Source organism: Mus musculus, chromosome 4, assembly GCF_000001635.26.
Source record: "Mus musculus strain C57BL/6J chromosome 4, GRCm38.p6 C57BL/6J".
Lineage (NCBI taxonomy): Eukaryota > Metazoa > Chordata > Mammalia > Rodentia > Muridae > Mus > Mus musculus.
In genome coordinates this window covers 155,090,869-155,115,170 of record NC_000070.6, presented here as the reverse complement: position 1 = coordinate 155,115,170, position 24,302 = coordinate 155,090,869, and the positions used below count along the sequence as shown (strand labels likewise).

Below are 24,302 nucleotides of genomic sequence, written 5' to 3'. Positions count from 1 at the left end.
TCATGGGCCCTTGCCTGGAGAACAGCTCAGCTCCCAGTGGGATCCAAGGGCCTGAAACTGCCTACTGGGGCCAATTCTGGACCCTTTACCCTATCTGTTGTGACAGATAGGCAGACAGAGCAAAGAACAAAGATTTACCCATTTCATGAGACTCTTGGGCAAGGAAGTTTTAAGGAAGGTAGAAATAGGTAGAAAGCTATTTTCTGGACCCTTGGTCTGCTACCTTGGTTCGGTCTATTTAAGTGCGCCTATCTCACCTAGCCCTCCTATACACGGTGAGGGGTAGGATGGTCGTACACGTGGCCTGTGGAGGTTGGTGACCTCATTTTACAGAATCAGCAGAGTCCAGTTAGACAAACGGAAAAGGCATCCAGGCTCTCACAGCCGGGTCCAGGGGTGCTGGACAGCCCCCCAGGAGCTCCTAACGGGGAGCAGTGACCAGGGGTGTAGTCAGAGTGTTTGCCTAGAATGACCAAGGTCAATATCAGACTTCAGGTATCAGATTCAAAGCTTCGTGGTTCTTCTGAAAGGAGACTCATACTTTTTGTGATTTCTGGGTGCCCTGAGACCCCAAGGTGACAAACACCTCACAGGTCTCACGTCGAACCTGGCCTTGGCTCCTATGTTAATCCTGAGTGTGCTGGGGTCCCTGGGACCCTTGGTAAGTAAGCTTGGCTCCTGTGTTAACCCTGAGTGTGCTGCAGACCCCTGTGCCCCCGTGTAACCTCTTCTTAGATTGTCCTATGATAATATCACATAGACTCTGAGCTACACTGGGAAGCTGCCTGCAGGAGACAGGGTAGGCACTTTTCAGCAGCATAGAACAAGTTCTGAATTCTGGGGCCTGGTTTTCATTGAGACAGCAGTACTTGGCTCTGAAAATCTCTCAGAGCAGAAGGCGTGGCGCCCAGTGAGTATTTTTATGCAGAAATATGAGAACTATTCTGCCAATGCAGCATGAAATTGCTCCTATGACTGAGGTGGAGACAGACGAAGGGGGAGATGGACTAAGCTGCCTCCTGGGGTTCACTGGATCTGCCAGGCCCCCAGGCCAAATCAGCATGGCTTCTGTTCATGGGTACACAGGGTCTGCTTGGCCTCTGGAGCCCGTAGCTTGCTCATAAGGAAAGAGTACGAGCCCCACCCCAGGCTTTGTGTCTCTGTGGGGGGTCTGCAGCCTTTGCTGCTTCTCAAGATGGCTGTCTGGACAATCCTCTCGTCAGAGATGTTGCTGACCTGGCAGGATTTCTGGGGAATACCCCAAGGTGTGTGCTGCCCAGACTTTGACCTTTCACCGCACCATTCTCCTTTTTTGTCCTTCCTCTACCCTGTGAATAACAAAACTGCAGAGAGCACAAGCCATCAGCAATTGTCAGGAGTGTCGTGGAGGGCCATGGGGCCCAGAAGCCTTGGCATGAACCCAAGAAGGCTCGGGAGAGCATAGGCACCACAACAGGTAGGACAGCCTGTGACACTGTGACAAGCCAGGTAGGACAGTCTGTGACACTGTGACAAGCCAGATGAGTGAGGTCTGCTGGGGGGGACGGGGGCACAAGGCTATACAGCCAGGATAGCACATGGGGCAGAGTTAGAGTACAGGAAGCTCTAGCCTGTGAAGAGGCTAAGCCATCGGAAGAGAGAAGAACAAGGGATGGAGGGAGGGAGGGAGGGAGGGAGGGAGGGAGGGAGGGAGGGATGGAGGGAGGGAGGGAGGGAGGGATGGAGGGAGGGATGGAGGGATGGAGGGAAGGAGGGAGGGAGGGAGGGATGGAGGGAGGGAGGGAGGGAGGGATGGAGGGAGGGGTCATTTCTGCCCAATGCCAGCGTGAAGGTTCCTGGGCTGAGGCAGATAAAAGGCAAGAACAGACCTGGGGGCAGGAACACTCTGTGAGGGAGTTGTGTCAGGGTGGGAGTAAGCCTAAATGGAATCTTCAGGGTAGCCACGTGACTGGACAGCCACCTGGTGATCGAAGATATGTACTAGCCCCAAAGAAAGGGACTCGACTTAGGGCTGTGTGTAGTTTGCAAGGACAAAGGGGTGGGGGCGAGGTAGAACTCTGGCTTCCATTGGCAGCCACAGTGAAGCAACAGGCAGGTGGGAAAGACACGTCTGAGGTATACTTGTAATGACCAGAAATGTTCTATCAAACCCTGGCAAAAGCCAGGAATTCTGGGTGGCATACACCCGTAACTCTAGTACTAGCAGGGCTGAGGCAGGAGGAAGACGTCTGTATGGCCTACATGGCAAGATTGTTTCAAAACTTAACTAAGAATCCAACCGCTAACTACTCCAGGGTTATATAGAAGCCCCGTGGGGAACTATGAGGCTCCATGCCACATCTGCCCTTGGTTTCGGGTCTGGTGCTACAGTTTTCTAACACTTGGTTTTGCCTTTCTACTCACCTAGGGAAGCAGTTCCTAACATGTGACTTGTGACCCCTTCAAGGGTTAAATGACCCTTTCACAGGGGCCACATATTAGATATCCTGCATATCCAATATTACATATTATAACATATCTAGATGTTACATTAGGATTCATAAGTGATAAGATTACAGTTATGAAGTTGAAAGTAACTCTATGGTTGGGGGTCAGCCCAATGTGAGGAACTGTAGAGTAAAGGGTCAGAGCCTTAGGAAGGTTGAGAACCACTGACCTAGTGTCTGCACTCTGCCTGAGAGCCAGAGCGAGGATCCCAGTGCCGGGGACTGGGGCTCCTGGCTGTCCATCCTGAGTCAGAGTCCACAAAGGGTCCTAAACACAAGGTGTGATTTTGCCTGGAAGGCACCCTCTTACAGGACCTTCTCACTCCTGTTAAGCGCCCCAAAGAGTCCAGACAGTGGTGGCTCATGCCTTTAATTCTATCATTTAGGAGGCAGAGGCAGTGGATCTCTGTGAGTTTTTGGCTAGCCTGGTCTACACGGTGAGTCCCAGGACAGCCAGGGCTATGTAGAGAGAGCCTGTCTCAAAACAACCAAAACCAAGGAAAAAAGACATAAACAGTATTTGTGACATATCAGAGTGTAAGAGAACATAATGCCACCAGGCACAACAGACTGCAGTGATTAAACTTCAATTGCATGAATAATTCTCAAACAACTCAAAGGAAATCTGGCTTTGAACTGGTGGACCTGGCCAGGGTACAGGTCCTTCCTGGCTGAGAACCAGGACATACATCTCAGTGAAATGTGAACCAACACACATGAAGTGACACTGACCGGAAAGCAAGGCAGCCTGTGACCAGACAGGGCCACGAACCCACAGCCATCTGTACTGCTGAGCTTAGGCTGGGTCCCATGGCTTTGACCTGCCTAGGACCACAGGCTGCCCTGCAGACCCCATAGCTGCTGGGGTTGTGTGGTAAGGATGCAGGCCACAGGATCACCCAGGATGGGAAGCCCTATCCCGCCCTGGCCCTGTAAAGGCAGCTGGCTATACTTTCTCTGCTGATGGCCGCTCAGGCCTGTATGTACCCAAGCTTCATGTCTCACCCAGGGCCACCGTGCCTTGTCACTGACACACTCAGGTTCCGAGGTCTCTGTTCCCTTGGATACCCCTGACTGCTGCTATGACCCGCTCACCTGGCAGGATGCTGAGGGTGTCTCCCTGGCCATGGAAGGCTCCTGAGTCCAGCACAGGCTCTGAGTCTCTCTTGGAGAGTAGCAGGTCAGCTCTGGCACTTTCCACAGTAGACCCAGGCTCTGGCCCCCAGGACATGGGCACAGACAGGGGGTAGGAAATGCACTGGAACCCACTAGGAAGGAGATATCAAATACCGAAATGAGGTTCAAGGGAGCGAGGACAGGGGGACAGAGGGAAGGGGATGAGGCAGCCCACAGTCTGTATATGCCCTGGCCCTGACCAAGGCCAAAGAAGACTCAGTGAGTGGCTTCTTTTCTATGTCCCGTGTCTGCTCACTACAGGGCATGCAGCTCCCTCAGGCCCCTCACTCCCGTCAGTCCACCTGCTTCTGTTTCTACCTTTCAAAGTCTAGTTGGTTGGCACTGTGTCCCAGGCCTGCCCTAGTTATAGTACATGGGACATTTGGGCAAGAAGAATGTAGGGACCTCTCTCCAGCCTAACCTCGTCAGTGCCCCAGGGAGGGTGTATCGTCCTTACAATGGGGTCTGGATGGGTGTCTCCATGTAGTCTTCATCCATCTTGAAAAAGCTGACCTCAGAGTATTCTGGGAGTTGCACATATCTGACTCCTGCTGAGATCTTCAGGACCCGGCCACTCTCACCTTCCAAAGGAAGAAATCAAGACGCATGTCTCTTATACTGTGTGAGGAGGGGCTGGGTGGATCTGGGCTCCATGCTGGAGGAGGGTTTAAGGTGAAGGGCATCTGTGCTGTGCTGCTGATAACTGCCCTTCCGTGACGAGTGCCTGGCAGAAGTCTCCTCCTGCAGCTCTATCTTCCCCTTTGTACCTGCTCCCACACCCTGAATCCTGGACACTGACTCTCCAGCTCTGGGCCTTGGATCCCTGAAGGCCATTTGCACTGGCCAACTGCCTTCACGCTCTGAGAGGGTCTCTTCCTAATCAGCTCATGGGTCAATGTGCTACAACTTGCCCTCAGCTGGTCAGTTGCTCTTTGTGCTCATCTTCCAGCTTGACCACAGGCTGTAAGCTCAGCCTCAATCCTCCTCCTCCCGTCACTAACACAGGCCCTGGTGTGCAACCGATCCCTAAAAGCAGTTTCCTGACTGGGCACACGTGCTGACGGGCCTGGTCTCTAGGGCACAGGGCCTGAGGGGCAGACAGTACTGTCTTTTCTGAGCCACAGATCACTGTGCCCTTCTGGGGCAGACAGAGGTGGTGAAGCAGGGCACATGGCCACACCTGGAGGACCCAGCAGAGAGAAGTGTTGGCTAATATATGGGGACATCTTGAGTGTTGTGGGTAGGGCAGGACGGCTGTGGCAGTGATGGGTGGGAGTGTGATGGAGGGGAGCAACGGTCCTGAGCTCCCAGACCTGACACAGCTCAGAGATGAATCTCCAGCTTCACAGGGGAAGTGGCCAGGTTCCACAAACTGAGAAAAAGCTTAGACAAAGTGGCAGACCCAGTGGGCTCTTGACTCGAGGTAGTAGTGAAGAGGGTTAGCTCAGACCTGCTGCTCCCAGCAAACTCAGCTGAAGAAAAAGAGCTGTTAAATACGGGGAAGGGGTTACGCAGGGTTCAGGGACATCCAAGCACAGCTTACAGCACACATGAGAGAAGACTCCAGGGGGCTATGAAAGAACTAAAGGAAACTCAGACGTGGGACTCACAGGGCTGGGGATACTCGTCTCTACTAGCCTATATGGAGACACAGAAGTCCCAGGAAACTGGCTTGGTGCTCTGAGAGCCTTGCTTCTGTCCTGGGGAAAAGCTGGTACTGGATGATGCTCTCTCCTTCAGACCTGCTGGACTAATCACGAAAACAAGGCCAAAAGGATTAAACCTTCTTCACATAACTTCGCTATGCTTCAGGATAAAAGCTCAAGAATATTTATAGGAATACAAAAATATCTGGCGTTCGACAGTAAAATTTACAATGTCTGGCATTAAATCAAAGATTACGAGGCATGCAAAGAATGCAGGAAAGTATGGTGTGTAATGAGGAGAAAAATAAATTAGTTGCAACTGACCCAGGGTGCTGGAATTAACAGTCAGGGACACTGGGACATTTATTATGATCCAGGCTGTAATCCCAGCACGTAGAGTAGCTGGGATGAGCAGGAGCTCACACACCCTCAACCACAGAGTTAGAGACCCTGTCTCAAAATGGAGAGTGGAGGATTGAGTATGGTAGCTGCGTTCTTACTCTCAATAGTGAACGCAGAAGCACAGGAGGTAAGAAAGGAGCAAGAGAAGGAAAGACGGAGGCAGGAGGGGCTGCTGCAGAGTCAAGGCCAGCCAAGGATGCAAAGAGAGATCCCGAAAATTACAAGTGAGGTTAAAAAGTGCAGTGGATGGGACCCACAGCAAATGAACTGATGTGGAAGAAAAGATTCGTGAGCCTGAAAATAGAATTGGAGAAGTCATCCTAACAAACCAAACAAGGGAGGGAGGGAGGGAGGGAGGGAGGGAGGGAGGGAGGGAGGGAGAAAAAGGAGGAGGTACTTCTGCAAACATGGGAAATGAAACAGACTACTGGGAGAAATAACGGCTAAAAGTTTTCCTAAGTCCTTGGATGCAAGAAGCTCAGAGCAGTGGCGATGATGGAGCAGCAACCCTTCATCACTGAGGAAGAACCAGAAGCCTGCAGTCAGGGAGGACACCTCAAGGCAGCCCTCAAGGGGAAAGCAAATCAAGGTGCCTGCCTCCATACTTCAACAGCCAGCCTCCATTACAGGTGGCAGCAGGGAGGATGATGTTAGATGGAGACCTCCATCTGCAAGAGGGAAGGGAAGCCAGATGAGAGTTGATGGAGTTGTAACTAATGAGGCAAGGGGTCGGCAAGACTGTGCAGCAGGTAAAGGGGCTTGCTGCCCAGCCTGATGAAAAGAAACTGCGGAGACCAAAAAAAAAAGTCTTTATCTACTATATTAATAATTATGCTTAATGAGAATCAGTTAGAAAGGGGAGGTTTGCGGGCTGGGGAGATGGCTCAGCGGTTAAGAGCACTGGCTTCTCTTTCAGAGGTCCTGAGTTCAATTCCCAGTAACCACATGGTAGCTTACAACCATCTGTAGTGGGATCTAATGCTCTCCTCTCATCAGAGGAAAATAACAGTGTATTCACATATATTAAATAAATAAATATTTAAAAAAGGAAGAAAGAAAAAGTTCAAGCATAACTAGAAGCTAATACTTGCTAGGAGGAGTCTGAGTCCAGCCTGAGCTACAGGGTTATAAATCTTTATGACCCGGTGTGGTGGTTTGAGTAAGAATGCCGCCCGCCCATAGATGCACACTTGAATATTTAGGGATTGGTATTAGGTATGTGTGGCCTTGTTGGAGTAGGTATGGCCTTGCTGGAGGAAGAGTGTCACTGGGGGTGGGCTTTGGGGTTTAAATTGCCCAATGGCATGCGCTCTCTCTCTCTCTCTCTCTCTCTCTCTCTCTGCCTGAGGACTGCACATTGAGATATAGAGCTCTTAGCTACTCTCATGAGACCGGCATGATGATAACAGACTAAGCCTCTAAACTGTAACCCTGTCCCGATCAAATGCTTTCCTTTGTAAGAGTTGCTGTGTCATGGCGTCTCTTTATAGCAATGAGACATTGACTAAGACACTCTGGTTAGGCAAAGTTCTTAGATATGGCAAGTACAGTACTAGGACCTTTCCCAGGATGCTCTGGGGCATCGATCAAGTGGGTTTTGTCAACATGGACCTCTGAGCTCTGTGGAGCTGTAAGACAGGCCACAAGCTGAAAAACTTACAAGCCTGATGTGGCACCCGACTATAGACTATACACAATACTCTTACTGGCTCATATTTAAGACTATACCCCCGCCTTTTTGAGACAGGATCTCAATATATATAGCTCTGTCTGTCCTGGACCTCACTACATAGACTGGGCTGGCCTTGGACTCAGAGGTCCATCTGTCTCTGTCTCCTGAGTGCCGGGATTAAAGGCATGGGCCACTAGCCTGGCCAAGACTGTCCCATTTTAAAAATAAGCAGGGAGTCTGAAGAGACAGTTCTCAATGGTGGAAATGCACATGGTGAACAAGCACAGGACATAGGTGTGCAACACCATCAGCTTTCAGGGAGATGTAGTGAAGGGCCACTGCAGGCAGCTGTATAAGAAAGAAAATAAGCGTTGGAGATGATGCAGAGCAGCTACAACTTACCTCATTGCTCGAGGAAAATGTAAAATAAAACAAGTGAGAGAGGAAGGCAGCATAGTGAGATTGGAAGGGGAGATGTAAGATTCAACTTCACAGATAACATGAAGCTATGTAAATAGAAAGTCCTAGGAACCTTCAGGGAAAATATGAGAATAATTCAACTAAAGAACATGTGATCAGCCAGGCGTGGTGGCCATGCCTTTAATCCCAGCCCCTGGGAGGCAGAGATAAATGGATCTCTGTAAGTTGGAAGCCAGCCTGGTCTACAAAGGAAGTTTCAGGAGAGCCAGGACTACACAGAGAAACCCTGCCTCAAAAAACCAAACCAGGGGCTGGTGAGATGGCTCAGCGGGTAAGAGCACTGACTGCTCTTCTGAAGGTCCTGAGTTCAAATCCCAGCAACCACATGGTGGCTCACAACCATCCGTAACGAGATCTGGCGCCCTCTTCTGGAGTGTCTGAAGACAGCTACAGTGTACTTACATATAATAAATAAATAAATCTTTAAAAAAAAAAACAAACCAAAAAAACAAAACAAACAAAAAAACCCACAACCAAACAAACACCCCACTCCCCAAATAAAACAAAACAAAACGCCCAAACCTAAGGGCTGGGGATACCACTCCGTTGGTAGAATAATTACCTAGAATATGTGAAGCTCTAAGTTGAAAATAAAAGACATCAGTCCAACACAAATTCTTCCAAGAATCAAAGGGTAGGAAGGGGGCGGGGAAAAGAAAATCCCACACTAATATCACATGGAGGGGAAATTATTTTAAAAATTGTGGCAAGTTAAATCCCAAGACAATTCATTAAATAAAGGAAAGTCTTTATCAAATGGGCACTGGGACAACTAGAAGCCACATTCAAAGGATTGAATTTCTATTCCACAGAGATTAACTTCAAATAGGTCATAGACTAAACATAAGAGCTAAAAATGTAAAATTCTTCACCCAGCATCTCATACATGGATATGGTCGATGCACAACTGCATTACAGCACCGGGAGGTGGAGAGAGGAGGGTTTCAGGAGCTCAAGGTCACCCTCAATGACACAGGGAGTGTGAGGACAGCCTGGGCTACATGAGACTATGTTAATCCCCCTCCAAAAAAACACCTCCAAAAGATATAACAAAATCAGCAACAATCATTAATCACATTAATAAAACAACTGTAACCAAATATATCATGGGAAATTGCAATTTATTACTAGATTTAAAAAACACTGCAAGGTTTGTACATGGGACATGTACTTTGGCGAGGTGAGAGGGCTCAAAGTGTTAAAGAGTTTTTCGGCTGTGAACTACAGGCTCAATGCTAAGAGGTGGCTAGCCTCCCCTGAAGACTCACTGCGATTCCACGAAAACCCCAGCAGGTTTTTGTTGTTGGAGAAATAGACAAGCTAATTCTAAAGTTATGAGGAAATGTAAAAGGTCCTAAAGAGTCAAACAGTTAGGAAGAGCACGGCTGTAGGGTGCCTGTTTTCGAGGCTGAGACTAAGATGGCACGGTTTAGCATAGATGGAATTTACCTGATAAAATTAGTTACACAGGCCAGGGGAAGAACTGAGAGACCAGACCGATGCCTTGATTCGGGGATGATGGATATTGATCACGGAAGCTCAGTGGAGAAAGAATATGTCTTTCCAGTGGTCATGGCTTGGGGGATGCATCAGATACTTGTCTTATCCACAAAAGTTACCTCACAAAGGAACACCAACTTAAATATGAAAGCTAAAAGAACACAAAACTTCTACAAGAAATAGTCTATGTGGACTTCAGTTAGGCAGGGAATTCTTAGATACGGGACCAAAACTATGACCCACTGAACTATGACCCACTGAACTATGACCCACTGAACTATGACCCATTGAACAGTGAGCAAGATGAACTTTGTCAAAATTTACAATTTAAAATTTATAAAAGCATTTTTAAAAAATGAACAAAAACCGTGGACTGGAGAGGAGGCCGGCGGCTTGGAGTGCCGCTCTTCCAGAGGACTGGCGTTTGGATCCCAGCACCCACACGGCAGCTCACAACCTTCTATGACTCCAGTCCTGGCAGCCCCAAGGCCTCCTTCTGAACTCTGCAGGCATTGAGCATTCATGTGATACATGTGCAGACACGCAGGCAAGACATCAACACACAGTAGACAAACAAGTAAATAAACTCTTAAAATATTTAAGGGACACCAAAAGAAGCTGGACTAAAGAAGAAAATATATACTAAGGGTTGTTTTGTTTTGGAGACAAGATCTCTCTAGGTAGCCCTGGCTGGCCTTGAACTCACTCTAGACCAGGTTGGCCTTGAACTCAGAGATCTACTTGTCTCTGATCCTGAGTGCTGGGATTAAAAGGTGTACCAGGTACCAATATATCTGGCTGAAGGAAATTTTATATATATATTTGTTTGTTTTTCGAGATAGGGTTTCTCTGTATAGCCCTGGCTGTCCTGGAACTCACTTTGTAGACCAGGCTGGCCTTGAACTCAGAAATCCACCTGCCTCTGCCTCCCGAGTGCTGGGATTAAAGGCGTGCGCCACCACGCCCGGCTAAAAATATATTTTTAATCTGATAAAGATTTGTAGCCAGAACACACAAATAACTCTTATAATACAATAATAAGAAAAACAGCAGCCTACTTTTAAAAGGAAGGTGTGCAAGTGACTGGTTGATAAGCAATAAAAAGCTAGCAAGACAGTGGAGGGGTGCATCTTTAATCCCAGCACTGGAGAGGTGGGGGGGGGGCGATCTCTGAGTTCAAGACCAACCTGGTCTGCAGGGAGAGACAGACAGTGAAAAGCAGACAGACAGATAAGACAGACAGACGTAGTTAGTTTCAGTTCCAGAAGAGCCAGCGCTACAGTGAAACCCTGTCTTGAAGAGAAACAAAACAAAACAAAAACAAAAACAAACAAACAAAAAACCTGCTTTAATACAAAACAATAGCACTGTTCCCACACAGCATGGCGAAGGCCCCAAAGAGAGGATCGAGTACTGTCAGGAGAAGGATAGTCAGGACTGTGTAGTCTGCTGGGGACTGTAAATGGTGCTGCTATTTGGGAAAGTGGTAGCTTATTTTATGCATCTTAAATATTTATTTATTTTTTGCTTATTTACCTATCTGCACCTTTCTCTCTGTATTGTGTGTATGTGTGCACACACACACATGTACACACCACAGACATACAATCAGAGGACAGCTTATGGGAGTCGGTTCTTCCACTTCTTCCATGAGGTCCTGAGGATTGAACTCTGGCTGTCAGCTTAGCAGACAGCATCTTTGCGTGCTGAACTACTTCACAGGCCCAGAAGCATCTCTGGAAGTTTGAGCACATCGGCCATATGATGCCGCAGTGCCGTTTGCAGACATACACAAGAGAAATGAGAATCTGTGAGCACAAAACCCTGAGCAGTATTCACAGTAGCACTGTCCCCAACATTAGTGCCAATGTGAGGCAATCAGGTGTGGCCTGTCTGGGTGACAGGATGCTGCTGATCAGGAAGGGGACTGTCAGTGTACACTGCAATGCAGAAGCATCTCCAAACACCATGCGAATGGGAAGCAAGCAAAAGACCACATATGATACGAGACTCCCTGCAGGAAAGGTCCAAGAGCCAGATCTATAGAGGTAGGAAATCAATTAGGGACTGGAGTAGGTACAAAGCTGGAAACAGGACTGAGGGATCCTTCTAGAGTTCTGTGACTGTTCTGAGAGGGCACTGTGATGTGGTGGCGGCTGCCCATATCTGCAGGTTTACTAGAGATCATGGAATCTAGCTGGACATAATGGCACATGCCTGAAATCTCAGTTCAGGGAAGGCAGAGACAGGAGAATCTAAGCTACAAACTGAGGCCAGATGGACTAAATGAGACTCTAGTCTCAAAAAAACAGAAAAGTGAGGGGGCTGGAGAGATGGCTCAGAGGTTAAGGGCACGTACTGCTCTTACAGAGGATCTGAGTTTGGCTCACAGTACCGTCTCTGGGTATTCATAACTGTCTGGAACTCCAGTTTCAAGGGACCCGATACTCTCTTCTGGCCTCTGTGGGCACCTACATGCATGTACACATACTACACAGACACATGAACTACACATAAACACTGATCATTTAAAACAACAACAAAAAAGAGATCATGGGATCATTTAATACTGAGATTAATGGCATGTAAATGATACCTTAATAAAGTTACTTAGCCAATTTAATACATACATTAAAGATTTTATTTTTAGTTATGAGGACATATGTGTGTCTGTGTGCACAAGAGTACAAGTACCCCCAGAGGCCAGAGGGGTCAGACCCCATCCCTGCCCCCATGCTAGGTTATAGATGGTTGAGGGTGACAGGATGAGAGTGACCTGATGTGGGTACTCGGAACTGAACTTGGGTCCTTTGCAGAAGTCGTCTGTATTAACAAATAAGCATCGCTCCAGTCCATGTGCATGCTATGACGCTCTCACAGAAGCACTGAACAAATTAACAAATACTGGGAATTGATATGGTGGGCAGGGCTTCAGGAAGTTGGTGGTCCATACCTTGTCATGTTATGAGGTTCATTTACCCAGAAAGGAATGACTGTCCCAAAGAGGAGTGAAAAACTGCTCTTGGTCTAGCTGACTTTTTCAGACAAACTGTCTGTTTGTTTGAGACCGAGTTTCTCTGTATATCTTGGCTGTCCTGGAACTCACTCAGTAGACCAAGCTGACCTCAAACTCAGAGATCCACCTGCCTCAGGCTCCTGAGTACTATGATTAAAGGGGGGGTGTGTGTGTCACCACGGGTTGACTGTACCTTGTTATCTTTTGTGCTCTGTACAAGGCACACTAGTTGCTGAGCAAGGGTTTGGATGTGTCAAAACATATGTGAGCAGTGCACACGCCTTTCAGGGCATACACACACACACACACACACACACACACACACACACACACACATATATACACACACATACTTACATATATATGTGTGTGTGTGTGTGTATACATATACACACACATGTGCATGTACACACAAGATTGTGTCCACCTGGCTGTCTTATAGGCCTTCTAAGCCTTCTACAGTCACGAGGCTGCAGGGATTTCTGTAGAATTATCTCAGAAGCGATCCAATCACCTTTCACAGTTTGCTCTACTTGAGAGCCTGCCGCCCATTTCTTCTGAAAGAACAGGGTCGCACCCTGAAGACACTTACTTTTGGCAACTTCCCCATCATCTTGCTGCAGCTGTACACTCAACGTGAAGGGAGACCCTTGGACCACTTCCAGTACCTCTGGACCCAGAATCACAATTTTCTTAGCCTGTTCTGGGGGCATGGCACAAGTTTTAGTAGTTGTAGCAGCCACCATTGAGGGTCCCAGTCCTTTCTCACCCTGTGAGAGGGGCTACCAAGATGACACTGCTGAGGCTGAGACTCCAAGGAGCCTGTTAGGCAGTTTGGTTGGCTGAAGGACTCGTGTCCTCGGCTAGGCCCACCCCTGGGATGGCACCTCTGTCCTAAGAGTGAAGAGAGGTCACTTGGAACAGCATGGGAGCAGTGAATAGCCAGGCATGTTCCAAGCCAAGGTAGGCGACGACCACTTTGCAGTCATGTCTGAGTGTAGAGATCTCAAGAGAGCTGACAGAAGTTGCACAGGCAGCAGGGCTTCAGGGTGAGGTTGTTGGGTCAGACTATTTTGTTCAGTAACCCCAGAATCCTGTGGCTGAGAGGACCCATGACTAGGAGGTATCTAAGGCTGAGAGTACTGTGTTTGGGGGGAAGTTGTGGTGTTGGTGCTGGGAGAGCCCATTGGTCCGAGACCCTGCTTGTGGCAGAACCCCTTAGGGCCGAGGTCTGCAGAGCCACAAGCCCTTTTGCAATCAATTAGAACACTCTTTCTCTGAAAAGGACTGGGTTTTATGTTCTGCTCCATCCCAGCTTGGTCCAACACCTCCCATGTGGCTGCCCAAGGCCACCTGAGATACAATGAGGCCAGGTTCAAACACAACCAACCCACAGTGGAAAGGACAAGGGCAAAGCTGGAAACACCTACCTGCTGGGTGGCCGTTAATGAACATCCCACAGTAGGTGACTCCTGAGCAGTGGACCAAGCTGCCGAGTCCACTGAAGACATCACTGTGCCACTGTCCCTGCAGGGAGAATGAGGTAGCCTCAGAGGGTGGCTCCAAGGGACTCCAGGACCCTTTGCTAAGGAACCCCCCCCCACCACCTGAAGCTGTGAAGTTATTGCACCTTCCTTTTGGGGTGGGGGGGGAGTAAGGCACTGCATTTTATTAGGAAGGGTCCAGCTCAATTTGCTAAGTGCTTTCCCCTTGAATTTTAATGATGCCTGGAAAGAGGGGAACAAAGGCACAGCACATACCACTCGAACAAAGTACAAGTGCTCAGGCATGCTCCGCACAAAGGCCTCCTAGTACAAAGATGTGGCACTTAGCTGATCATGAGGGGACCTGAACCTGTGACTACAGTGGGGAAGGACCAGGGTGAGCTATTCTCATGCCCAGAGCTTTTAAATGAAAAGGTAATTAAAATATACAACTTGGGCTCACACACACACACACATACACAAAACCTCAGGGTGGGGGTGGGGTGCCACTTGTCACACACCCCACTCTGCCTCCTCTGTAGTACTCCTGGATCCACAAGCAATTGTGCGGAACGGCGGGAGGGTTGGTTCCATAGAAAACTTCAAGATCAAATGGTGTTTTATTTGATTATGAATTGCTTGTATTGGGGGAAATTAGCCAACAACAGGCTTGGTTCAGTTCACTCTTCCTGCTGAAGTTAATTGGGTGACAGATGCACTACCCTGTCCAGGACCCGCCCTCTGCATGGAGCCTGGGCTTCCACATAGTCAGTCATGGAAGGGGAGCACTGGCCAGTCTCTGAGAATGCAAATAAGGTAGGAGAGTGGGTAGTAGGGTTCACTAAGGACAAGAAGCAAAGAGGGCCGTGGTAGCAAAGACGGTGAGAAGGTCGAAGCCCTACCTAGTGGGTTCAGAGTCCCACAACCTGGGAGGAAGCTCAGCCACCACAGAATCAATGGCTGGATCTCAAGAGACAAGTTCGAAGAGAGGCCTCTGGCTAGATGAGGAGAGTAGGTGCTCACGGATGCTGGTCCTGAAAATCTCATGTCTCTAAACCTCATTCACAAACAACAGGCAGCCCTAGGGGCCCCTCTCAGTTTAAGAGAGGTCAGCATCCAGCTGTGGAGCACGTGGCCAGGGGCATGCTCATTCGCTCACGCAGGTACAAGCCCCTCTGGGATGTGGAGGGGGTTTTCATCGTCAGAGTTGCCAAGTCACCCGAGTGAGGCCTCCCAAGGTGCCTTGGGGATGGCTCCACTCCTCCAGCACAAACATCCCAAACTCAGGTAGTGCAGGAAGACCCACATTCCCAAGGCTATGGACCAGCTGCATTCCTGGATGGTGCAGGCTCAGTTGACAGTGTCCTATCCACCCCACCATTTGCTTGATTACTCAGTCTTGTGCTCAGAGTATCCACTTGGTCTTTCTTGTCACTGCAGATGTGGACGGAGCTGGTTAGGAGGGTAGCTCTCAGGTTGGCTCTAGAGATCACAGGCTACATCAAAATATAGTGAGGCCTTGGTAGTCCTGCTTGGAAGCTTGGGAGGTGAACCCGCCCCCAGCACGGGCTTCCTCTGTGATGAGAGTTCAGGTGCTCCACCGAGCAGGCTGGTGCTCCAGTTTGCTGGCTTCTCCCTAGGAGCTTTCCTTCCTCTTCCTCCTCCTGTGACTTCTGTCCTCCCTGAATCCAATCTCTTTCCTTTCTGTTCCAACTCTCTCAAGGATGACAGCAGCACACGGCTGGCTGATGGTGAATGTTCTGAGTGGATCTTTGGGGAGGGGCCACCTCAGCTCTGGTTGATAATGTGTCAAATGTGTCCCAGGCTCTGAGTCTATAGGATGAAGGATGACAGTTTGTCCTTTCTCTTTGTGCTCACTTGGGCTTCTGAAAAGTGCCAGTGTGGGCTTTCAGAAAGGAGGAGGAAGGGGCATGGGCAGGACAGCGCATGCGACCAGAAAGGAGGACCTGGGCACTGACAGTGATAAGAAATGCTGTGGAAGTGCCTGCTGGCCTGGGCAGTGGTGGGTGGAGAGCCTTGGGCGGCACTAGCCTGCCACAGGAGCCTCTCAGCCCAGCCAGCCGAGCTCACTACTCATAACATCTGTCATAGTCCCCGAGGTAGGAGTCAGTGGACTGCACGCTAGAACCACAGCCCAAATGCTAAGAGCTGGAGCTTGGTATTCCTGGCTTCAGGACAGCACTTGGATGACAAGAGACGTGTGTAACAGACTCACGATGCTAACCCATGGATTTTCCTGAATGGTATCAGAAACTCTATGCTTGGCGACACATATTGTTAAAACATCGTAACCCCTGGAGTGTCAGGCAGTGTCCTGTAGATAACGACACCCCTCTCATGGACGGACAGGTCCTTGTCTGCTAGTTTCCCCCTGGGCCTCCCACTCTGATTCCCCAGAGAAACTTGAAGGCTGTCCGGGCGATATGCAGTGTGGAGCCAGTCTAGGAGTCTCAGTCACAGGGAGGTGGAGCAGGGCACCACACTATCACCACAAAGCCCCAGGGCATAAAGACACCTGCTGCCCTCCTCTGCCCAGCACCCATGGGAGGATGGATGTGACTCATGGGACAGAAGAAGGTGATGAAGATGATAATGACATAGCCAACCAGAGAAGAGTCACTTAGGGCTCAGATGTGAACCCCAAACCAAGCAAACACCCTAGTATGTGTAAAAGGACACCCAGGATAAGAGGGAGGCATCTGCTCTGTGACTGCTACAGTGACCCCAGTGAGTGAAGCTCAGTCTCACTCCCGCCCTGCTCTGCCACAGCTGCACCCACTCACGACGGTGAGCACACTAAGTGTGATGCACTGCAGGAAAGGAGCCCTCGGCCCCCCTCACTGTGGGACACATCTCCAAGTTAACCCATGCTCTTTTGTTCCCTATACTTGGATTAATAGAGGCTCTGTGGTGGCCATGCCATAGACGTGGGTTTGGGTGCAAGTCCATCCTGACCAGAAGTTCACCTCTTTGCTCTTGCTCATCTTGGTACTTCCTGGGGTGAACAAGCCCCAGGCCGCTTTTGAGTGGGCTCCCAAGATGTCAGGCCCTTTCTGAGTTAGCCTCCACGGTGTTATGGTGTGGAGGAGGCAGTTATCACCGACCACGGCTAAGCCTCGCACCCTCTGCCCCCCTCGGGTGATGCCACCTGTGAGGGGTTATCTGGGCTCTCCTCCTGGGCTTGCAACTGTTATGGACTTGATTCCAGCTTGCAGGGATGGCGGGCAGCTTCACTTGCATCGCAGTAACAGTAGGCCTGTGGGTGTTGGATTTGACTGGTCTTGACTATTTTCCTAGGATTTCAGAGTATTCAGTAGGAATATTTTGTGGGGACCTGGAGATGCAGTGACTAGTGCAGCAGTAACCATTGCTGAGACGGTTCCTGGAGGGGGCCATTGTGGGGAGCAGCTGACCTGCTGAAGGGCCAGCACTGGACGTGGGTGCTCCACACTCTTCTGTCGATCTTCAGTGGCAGAGACATGTCCTGGGTCGATGGCCTTTCCATCCTGCTCTGGGCCTTACTGGCCCAAGGAGGGCAGACGAGTGATATGGGAAGCAAGCAGGTAGCCACAGAGCCCGTCTTCATCTGCCTGCTGACATGCAGGGACTCTTCAGACATGCCAGCTCAGGGGGAAGCTGGGAACTGCAGCAGGCGAAGGAACCCATAAGGCTAGCCACCTGTTTCATGTATGCACAGGTGTGCCAGACAGCAGGTTGCCCTCTGGGAAAACCAACATGGGAAATGTTGATTTTCAGGAAAGCAGAGCTTTAGGTGACAGACATGTCCTTGCTGTGGGAGAGGCCTCCACCACATCGACTTGCTCAGTGTACCACTCTAGGTGCCCACCAAAGACACAGATGGAACCATATCACTATGCCCGCCACGCCAGCTGCCTTGGGAGCTGCAGACTCCACCTAGAACATCTGCTCAGGGTCTGGACTGATTTCTTCCTCACAACATGGGAATATTGGCTGAAGGAGAAATCTGATGGGTCAAGATCAGAAAAGCAGAGCTGTCCAGACAAAGGCTGACCATCCTGTAGTCTTCTCAGGATACACAAGACGCTAATGCTGGCGGGTCTAGGGGATGAGGGCTGTTCTGAAGGTGGAGCTTGCTCTATAGAGACACCTGAGGACGGAAGAGCTAGTAGATACCCACCTCATCTGCCCGAGGGTCAAAAGGAAAAGGTGAGACGTTTCCCTGCTAGTGGTTAACAGGCACATACCCCGAGGTGACAGGACAGTACAAGCTGGGAGGGACAGAGCACTGAGAGCCACTGAAGCAATGTCAAGCAGGAACAAAAGCCAGCTCTGTGTGATGACAGCAATGGCAGTGTCCAGAGTTCAGCGATCAGTTGCCCACTCCCAAACAGCTCATATTCCTTAGCATGGTAGCTTTAAACAGAAAATAAGTGTGGGTTGGGGGTGCAGAAATAAAAACCCCTGCTGGTTCCTTCAATCATGCAGCCACTGTGGAAAAATGCGGCAGCTCCACACACACAAAAAAAAATTGAAAATGCAACTACTGCATGGTGTAGCCATTCCACTGCTGGGTCCACAAACCCAAAGGCCTGCACGTGTATGCTCAGAGCACTATCCCCAGAGCCCACTGAAATGCATGAAGAGGGGAAATGGGACTTGTATGCATATGTGCCACTCGGCCATCGGGAGCCTCCTGCACGTGTTTCAGTGAGCATGGACTTGAAGCTGCGACGATCAGCAAGAACAGCCAGCCACTAAGGAACAAGTCTATCCACGGAGTCCCCGGAGGAGCCAGAGTAACTGAGACAAAAGAGGGGTGGGTGCTAGGGCTCTCAGGGATTGGGAAGTCTGGGTCAAACGGGCCAGTCTGTTTGTTTACATAGAAGAGATTGTGGACCGATGGTGGTAATGGCCACACAGTAATTTAAGCATTTAATGCCACCAAACTGGACACTTAAAACAGGACGAGATGGTACACTTCTGGTTTGTGTGTGTGACTGATGGCAACATAAAGAACAGTGGTGCCCGGAGGAAGCAGATTTGATGACTGTTCCCACCCCACAGCCTCCCTTGGCTGATGTCCCCACTCCATGCAGGTAGTGGCCCATGCGTGGGAGAGCTCGGTGCAGATGGTCATTGGCTAAGCAAGCCTCAGGAAACTCTGCCTCCCTTGGCTAATGAGGGCTGAGTGACAGCCCAGGGTTACCTTCTCTCACTTGGGCGGCAAGTGAGACCTCTTGCTGCCTCTGCAGCGCAGGTCAGTAAGAGTTGTGTTAGGCCGGCAGTTGTGGATACCCATGGTGTCTAAGTCCTGATTTCCAGATGGCGTCACCTGTCCTCTTGGACCTGGGTACCTTTTCTGTTCAGTGTCCAAAAGATCCAGGAAGAAAGTTCTTTAGCCTTCCCATGAAAATTAAAAAAAAAAAAAAAAAAAGTGGCTGGTTTGCGGCCTTTCTGTCCGAATGTGCGTCTGTCCTTTGGTCACTCCTTTGTGGCTGCTTCAGCTCATGCTATTGTTTTTCTGGTGCAGTCAGCACGTCTAAGCCAGAGGCCGATTTGTCCCCTCCCCTGGACACTGCTCCTGCTGTCCAGCCACAGGATGCTGGGAACTGGGCTATTGAGAATTGAGCTGAAGGATACACAACCCCCAACCCTACTCCTGAGGAAGGTACCTTTGTGAGTCTTGTGGAGTTCAAGGTTCTGACTTCAGGAGGAGAAGCCACGGCAACCTGAGCAGTTTTAGCCTGTGTGGCAGTCTTGTGTGCACTGCTTAGGCATTCAAGGCCTCCCTGCTGCCTGCCTTAGAGCCAAACTTGGAACAAGGATCCAAGGCTGGGCATGCTGCTGGTGAGCAGGTCTTGACTGCCCCCTGGTGGACATTCTGTAGGCTGGTGCAGATGAAAGTGAGGCACACCACAAATTTCAGGTTGCAGAAAGGAAGGCCTGGGCAGAGCCCCAAACCCCAGCCACGGATGGTTAGTGGCCAGCAGTGAAGAAGCCCTACTGGATGTCTGAGGACATGTGGAACAGAATCACCTCCGGGAACTGGGCAAAACTTTTCATTATTCTTCCTGCCCAAGTGGTGGTGGTGATGTTATCTTTCTGGGCTGTCAACGGCAGCTCATTCATTGATGTGATGGGTTCTGGAGGGACCCACTGGGGCAAGGCCTTTCCCAAATCCCAGGGAAAGAGGGTCAGGTATATGGATCAAGCCTGGGTGTTGAGGCCACAAGCTCTTCTGCCCCTTTCTGGACTGGGAAACCGTGTTTGGGCCTCCGTTTTCCCATTTATAAAATATGGCAAACAGTCCCTTCACAGAAGTGTGGGATAGTTCGTGTGAATCCATGAGCGGAAGGTTTGGAAGTATCTAGTAGGTAGGAGGTGATTGACAGCCCTGGTCTTCTTCCCTGGAAACAAGACCCTTGTGTGCAGGCCAGACAGGAAGTGAGTGACTCCTTTAGGTCCTCATTACCTTGTACTCTCCCATCGCACCTGGAAATTGATCCTGCTTTGGACAGGCTGTCAAGGCAGGACTTCTGAGGATGAGCCCCCAGACGGGGAGGAGCCAGAATGGTGAGTGGTCACAACAGCAGGTACAGATGGTATGCAGACTGTCTCAGGCACAGCTCAGAGGCAGATTCTAGGCCAGCAGGGGGCAGTGTCCACACAGACCCCCAACAGCCCTGACCAGAGCAGTCCTATGGGACAGTTTTTATGTCAACTTGACACAAGAGAGGATCATTGGCAAAGAGCAAATCCTAGCTGAGAAAATACTGCCACAGCGTTAACCTGAAGACAGTGCTGATGGCTGACTGATGTGGGAGGGCCCAGCTCACTGTGGGAAGTATCACCCCTCATCTGGTGGTACTGGGTGCTGTAAGAAAGCTGAACAAAGCCTTGGGGAACAAGCTAGTAAGTAGCGTTCTCTCAAGGCCTTTGATTTAGTTCCTGCTTCCAGGTTCCCATCTCGGGTTCCTGTCCTGACTTCCCCGTGATGGGCCTTTACCAGGCAGTGTAACGTGATAAAAGCCCTCTCCTTCCCAAGCTGCTTTTGGTGATGATGTTTTATCACAGCTATAGGGACCGTACTCAGGCGTGGGCTGAGATCTACCCAAGCATAACTCTTCTGTTCTGCACTCAGGGCTGGGCATCCTGTGTATACAGGTCTGGGCACCCATGCAGTGTTCTCTGTGGCCCTATAGTTCTGTGGGAGTTGTCATACACCACTCCATTTCCATTAAGGAGCCAGGCCCCCTGAACCTTTTTCCCTAGTCAGTGGACAGTGTCAGCAGTCGGCAGAGGGAGCTGAAGGCTCAGGAGAAGTAGGGTTTTGTTCTCTGAGGTCACAGCATCTGGTCAATTTCCTCCAGGAGTCCCCTCCCCCCAGTAGCTCTGTGGCTACCCTTCTTCCCAGTTCTGCATGAACTGGGCTGGGTTCATCCTGCTTCCAGGGGCCAGCTCCTTCCAGTTGTCAATCTGCCATTTGAGAAATCTGGAAAAATATGATCGCATCATCCTGGTTAACTATGATACGACGAGAAAGAAATGGCTGAGGAAGTCTGACTCTCGGGAGTCTAGAGGCCTAAACCTGTCCTTCCTTCCTGCTGGAACCCCCCAGCAGGTCTCACATCACTGTCAAGCAAGCAGCAACACTTGGGGTTCAGGGCCTCACCTGTGACAACTGGAATTGCCAAGAAGCCAATCCCAGGGCCTTAAGCTCTTACTTCCTGGTGGAGTTGGCTTGCCATCAGCCCAGGAGTGGTGGAACCAGGCCCAGCCCTGTCCCAGGACAGCCCCGACTGTAATCTGTTTCTTCTTTCGCCTCTCCTGGTAGCTTGACAGTTTTCCTGGCCAATAGCTTCACATTTCTCACTAAGAGCATTGGTGTAGTCCTTTCTCTTGCCCATGAAATCCACGGTTTCTCTTATCTCCCATTCGGACAAGCACAAGCATTGGGACAGACCTCAGTTTCCCTTGTGGCACAGGGCTCATCAGACTTGAGGACTGAATAAGGAAAGTCAGCCTCTGGGGCGCTCTGGGGGTGTGAGAGGAGTTGAGTGTGAGTCCATTCTCTCCAAGGGCACTGCCAGATGAAGTGTGGGCAAACACCATCAAGGCTCCCAGTCCTCTAACGGCCTCCCGCCTTTCCTCTGTACCTTGTATGTGGAGCCGTCGGCACAGCACAGCACCCCGTGTCCCTGACGCTGGTCTCGAACCCAATCACCTTCGTACTTGTCACCATTCCTGAGGGCACAGCACAGGACCCTCATGAGGCTAAGAACCAGGTGGTAGCAGTGACTCAGACCAACTCCTCTGACCGGGCGCAGCAAGCACACCGGGGCCAAGGCAAAAATAGGCCCTGAACAGATGGTCTGTGAGCTCCTGCCTTGCCAGAGCTGGCTCAGGAGGGCTGTGACAGGCGGGGACATGTATGCATACCTGCGCGCCCCCCCATGGTAGGACCCATTTTCCAGAGCATGCTGGGCCCTGTGCAGGACACGTTTGGCTTCTGCTACTCAAAATGGGAAATGGCAGAGATTGAGGAGGAAATGGGAGAGGTGACGTTGCCTGTTTCAAGGGCAGGTGCTGGGTAAAAATCCACCCAGGAAGCTGAACACAGGCTTAAGGTCTCTAACCCTCTGCCTCAACGGCAGCAGCTTCATTGACCAGTATCCTTGCTCAAACCCAGGTCCTTGGGATCCATTCTTGGGTGCTAGGTCCTGGATTCAACAAGTGTGTGAGGAGGCAGAGATAGACGTACAGACAGACAAACATACATACAGAGAAAAGCAGTGAAGTCTCAGGACATATGTAAGGCCTGGGTACTAGGCAGTGCTTTCTACAAAATCTACCTGCCCAGACCCCTGTGGCCACCAGCATTCTAGGAGGTAGGGGGGCCACTCTTGTTCCCAAGTAGCAGCTTATACCTCCAACACCCGTACTCACTTAAAGATCATCTGCCCACGGCCATGTCTCTTGTTGTCATGGAAGGAACCCTGGTATACCTGCCCGTCCTGATCCTCCAGAAACCCCTGCCCTAGTGAAAGAAACCAAAATACACCAACTTGATTCCACACCTCCTGCTAGTGATGGCCCTTCCTCTCTCCTCCCTTAGCGGCCTGGAGGAGATCTGCCTGCACTTAATTCTGGCAGGAAGTTGGATTTAGAAGATTGAGTACCAGGGCCCCACTGGCCTCCTAGACCTGCCCATTAGCTCTGTTCAACATGAATGGTAGATGTGCCGGGCGTGGTGGCGCACGGGAGGCAGAGGCAGGCGAATTTCTGAGTTCGTGGCCAGCCTGGTCTACAAAGTGAGTTCCAGGACAGCCAGGGCTATACAGAGAAACCCTGTCTCGAAAAACCAAAAAAAAAAAAAAAAAAAAAAAAAAAAAGGTAGATGTATTTAGGGACAGATAGCTGCCACTGCCCAGGTCAGCAGGGCTCATAAAATCGATCCTGACTAGCTATCACAGGTTCTAATGGGGGCTACACAGAAGGCTCTCCACAACCAACCACTGGGCTTTTGTGGACAGTATAGGGGGATGCTTCGAGTCCACTTGAATGTTTCTGTCTCAGAATTAATTACTCTGTACACGGTAAGCACGGCAGGGCTCTGCCTGAGTTCCCCTGCAAGGTTTGTCACCTTGAAGGGCCAGAGAAATGTGAATAAAGATGGGGTCTTGCTGAGCTGTCGATACCCTCAGCTTCTAGACAATTCAGAAACTCAAGGGTATTTCTGTCCCCTAGCTCAAGTAAAGCTGGAGAAAGAAAGGGAAGTTCCCGCTGCATTCATACACACTACAATCTGCTAGGTTCATTTACGGCATTCGTTAGTCTTTCCCGGTGTCCAAAGGCACAGGTATCTCTTCAATCAACCCCTCATCCTCTTTGGCCTTGCAGACCATACATGAGGTGACTGACTCAGGCCTTAGGGGCCCGATAGTCCAGTGTCACTGGGATCTTGGGAGAGCGGATCTGGTCAAAGCACGGCTGCAGCAGCAGGATGACTCACTCTGAAACTGCAGACTTGCCTCAGGCCAACCTGTGGGACCCATGCTTATCATCAAAGAACTGTGTGCTGTTTTAACCTGTAAGTGGTAGACAGTACAGATAGCGGATGTGGGCATGACACAAGTCCCAGGAGATGGGAGGCAGCCCGCTTTCTGTATATAGGCTCTGATGGGCTCATCTGCACTGCAGGCAGAAAAAGGGGTACCAACCAATCCCTGCCTCTGAAGTCAGACAGGCTAGCTTAGTGGTCTTCCACCCGAGCACACACAGACCCCCCCCCCCAAGCCCCCGGGTACCAGACCTTCCCTCAGGCCTTGGGAGAGCTCCCCTTCATAGCGACCTCCGGCTTTGTACTTCATGACGCCGTGCCCTTGAGGCTCTCCTAAAACAAACTGTCCAGAGTAGGTGTTTCCTGGGGCAGACAGA

At 50.2% G+C, this 24,302-nt stretch overlaps 1 protein-coding gene across 43 annotated transcripts in view; it reads right to left on the bottom strand.

Moving 5' to 3' along the window:
* Morn1 (MORN repeat containing 1) overlaps window positions 1-24,302 on the bottom strand; it is a 61,865-nt gene that overhangs the window by 30,337 nt on the left and 7,226 nt on the right. For 5 of the 43 annotated variants that reach the window (XR_003955037.1, XM_030253897.1, XM_030253896.1 and 2 more), the window contains exons 4-7: window positions 13,809-13,905; window positions 12,971-13,081; window positions 4,120-4,243; window positions 3,582-3,754 (exon numbers count right to left, since the gene is read on the bottom strand). Coding sequence is in view for 26 of the 43 variants with exons in the window: in XM_030253897.1 (XP_030109757.1) it covers window positions 3,582-3,754; window positions 4,120-4,243; window positions 12,971-13,081; window positions 13,809-13,905 (505 nt within the window). In the remaining 17 variants the exon portion in view is untranslated. Of the gene's footprint in view, window positions 1-3,581; window positions 3,755-4,119; window positions 4,244-10,318; window positions 12,248-12,970; window positions 13,082-13,808; window positions 13,906-14,341; window positions 21,358-21,537; window positions 21,901-22,021; window positions 22,586-22,811; window positions 22,903-24,177; window positions 24,289-24,302 lie in introns of those variants that run through there. The other 38 variants (XR_001784216.2, NM_001081100.1, XM_006539267.4 and 35 more) reach the window with 27 other exon arrangements.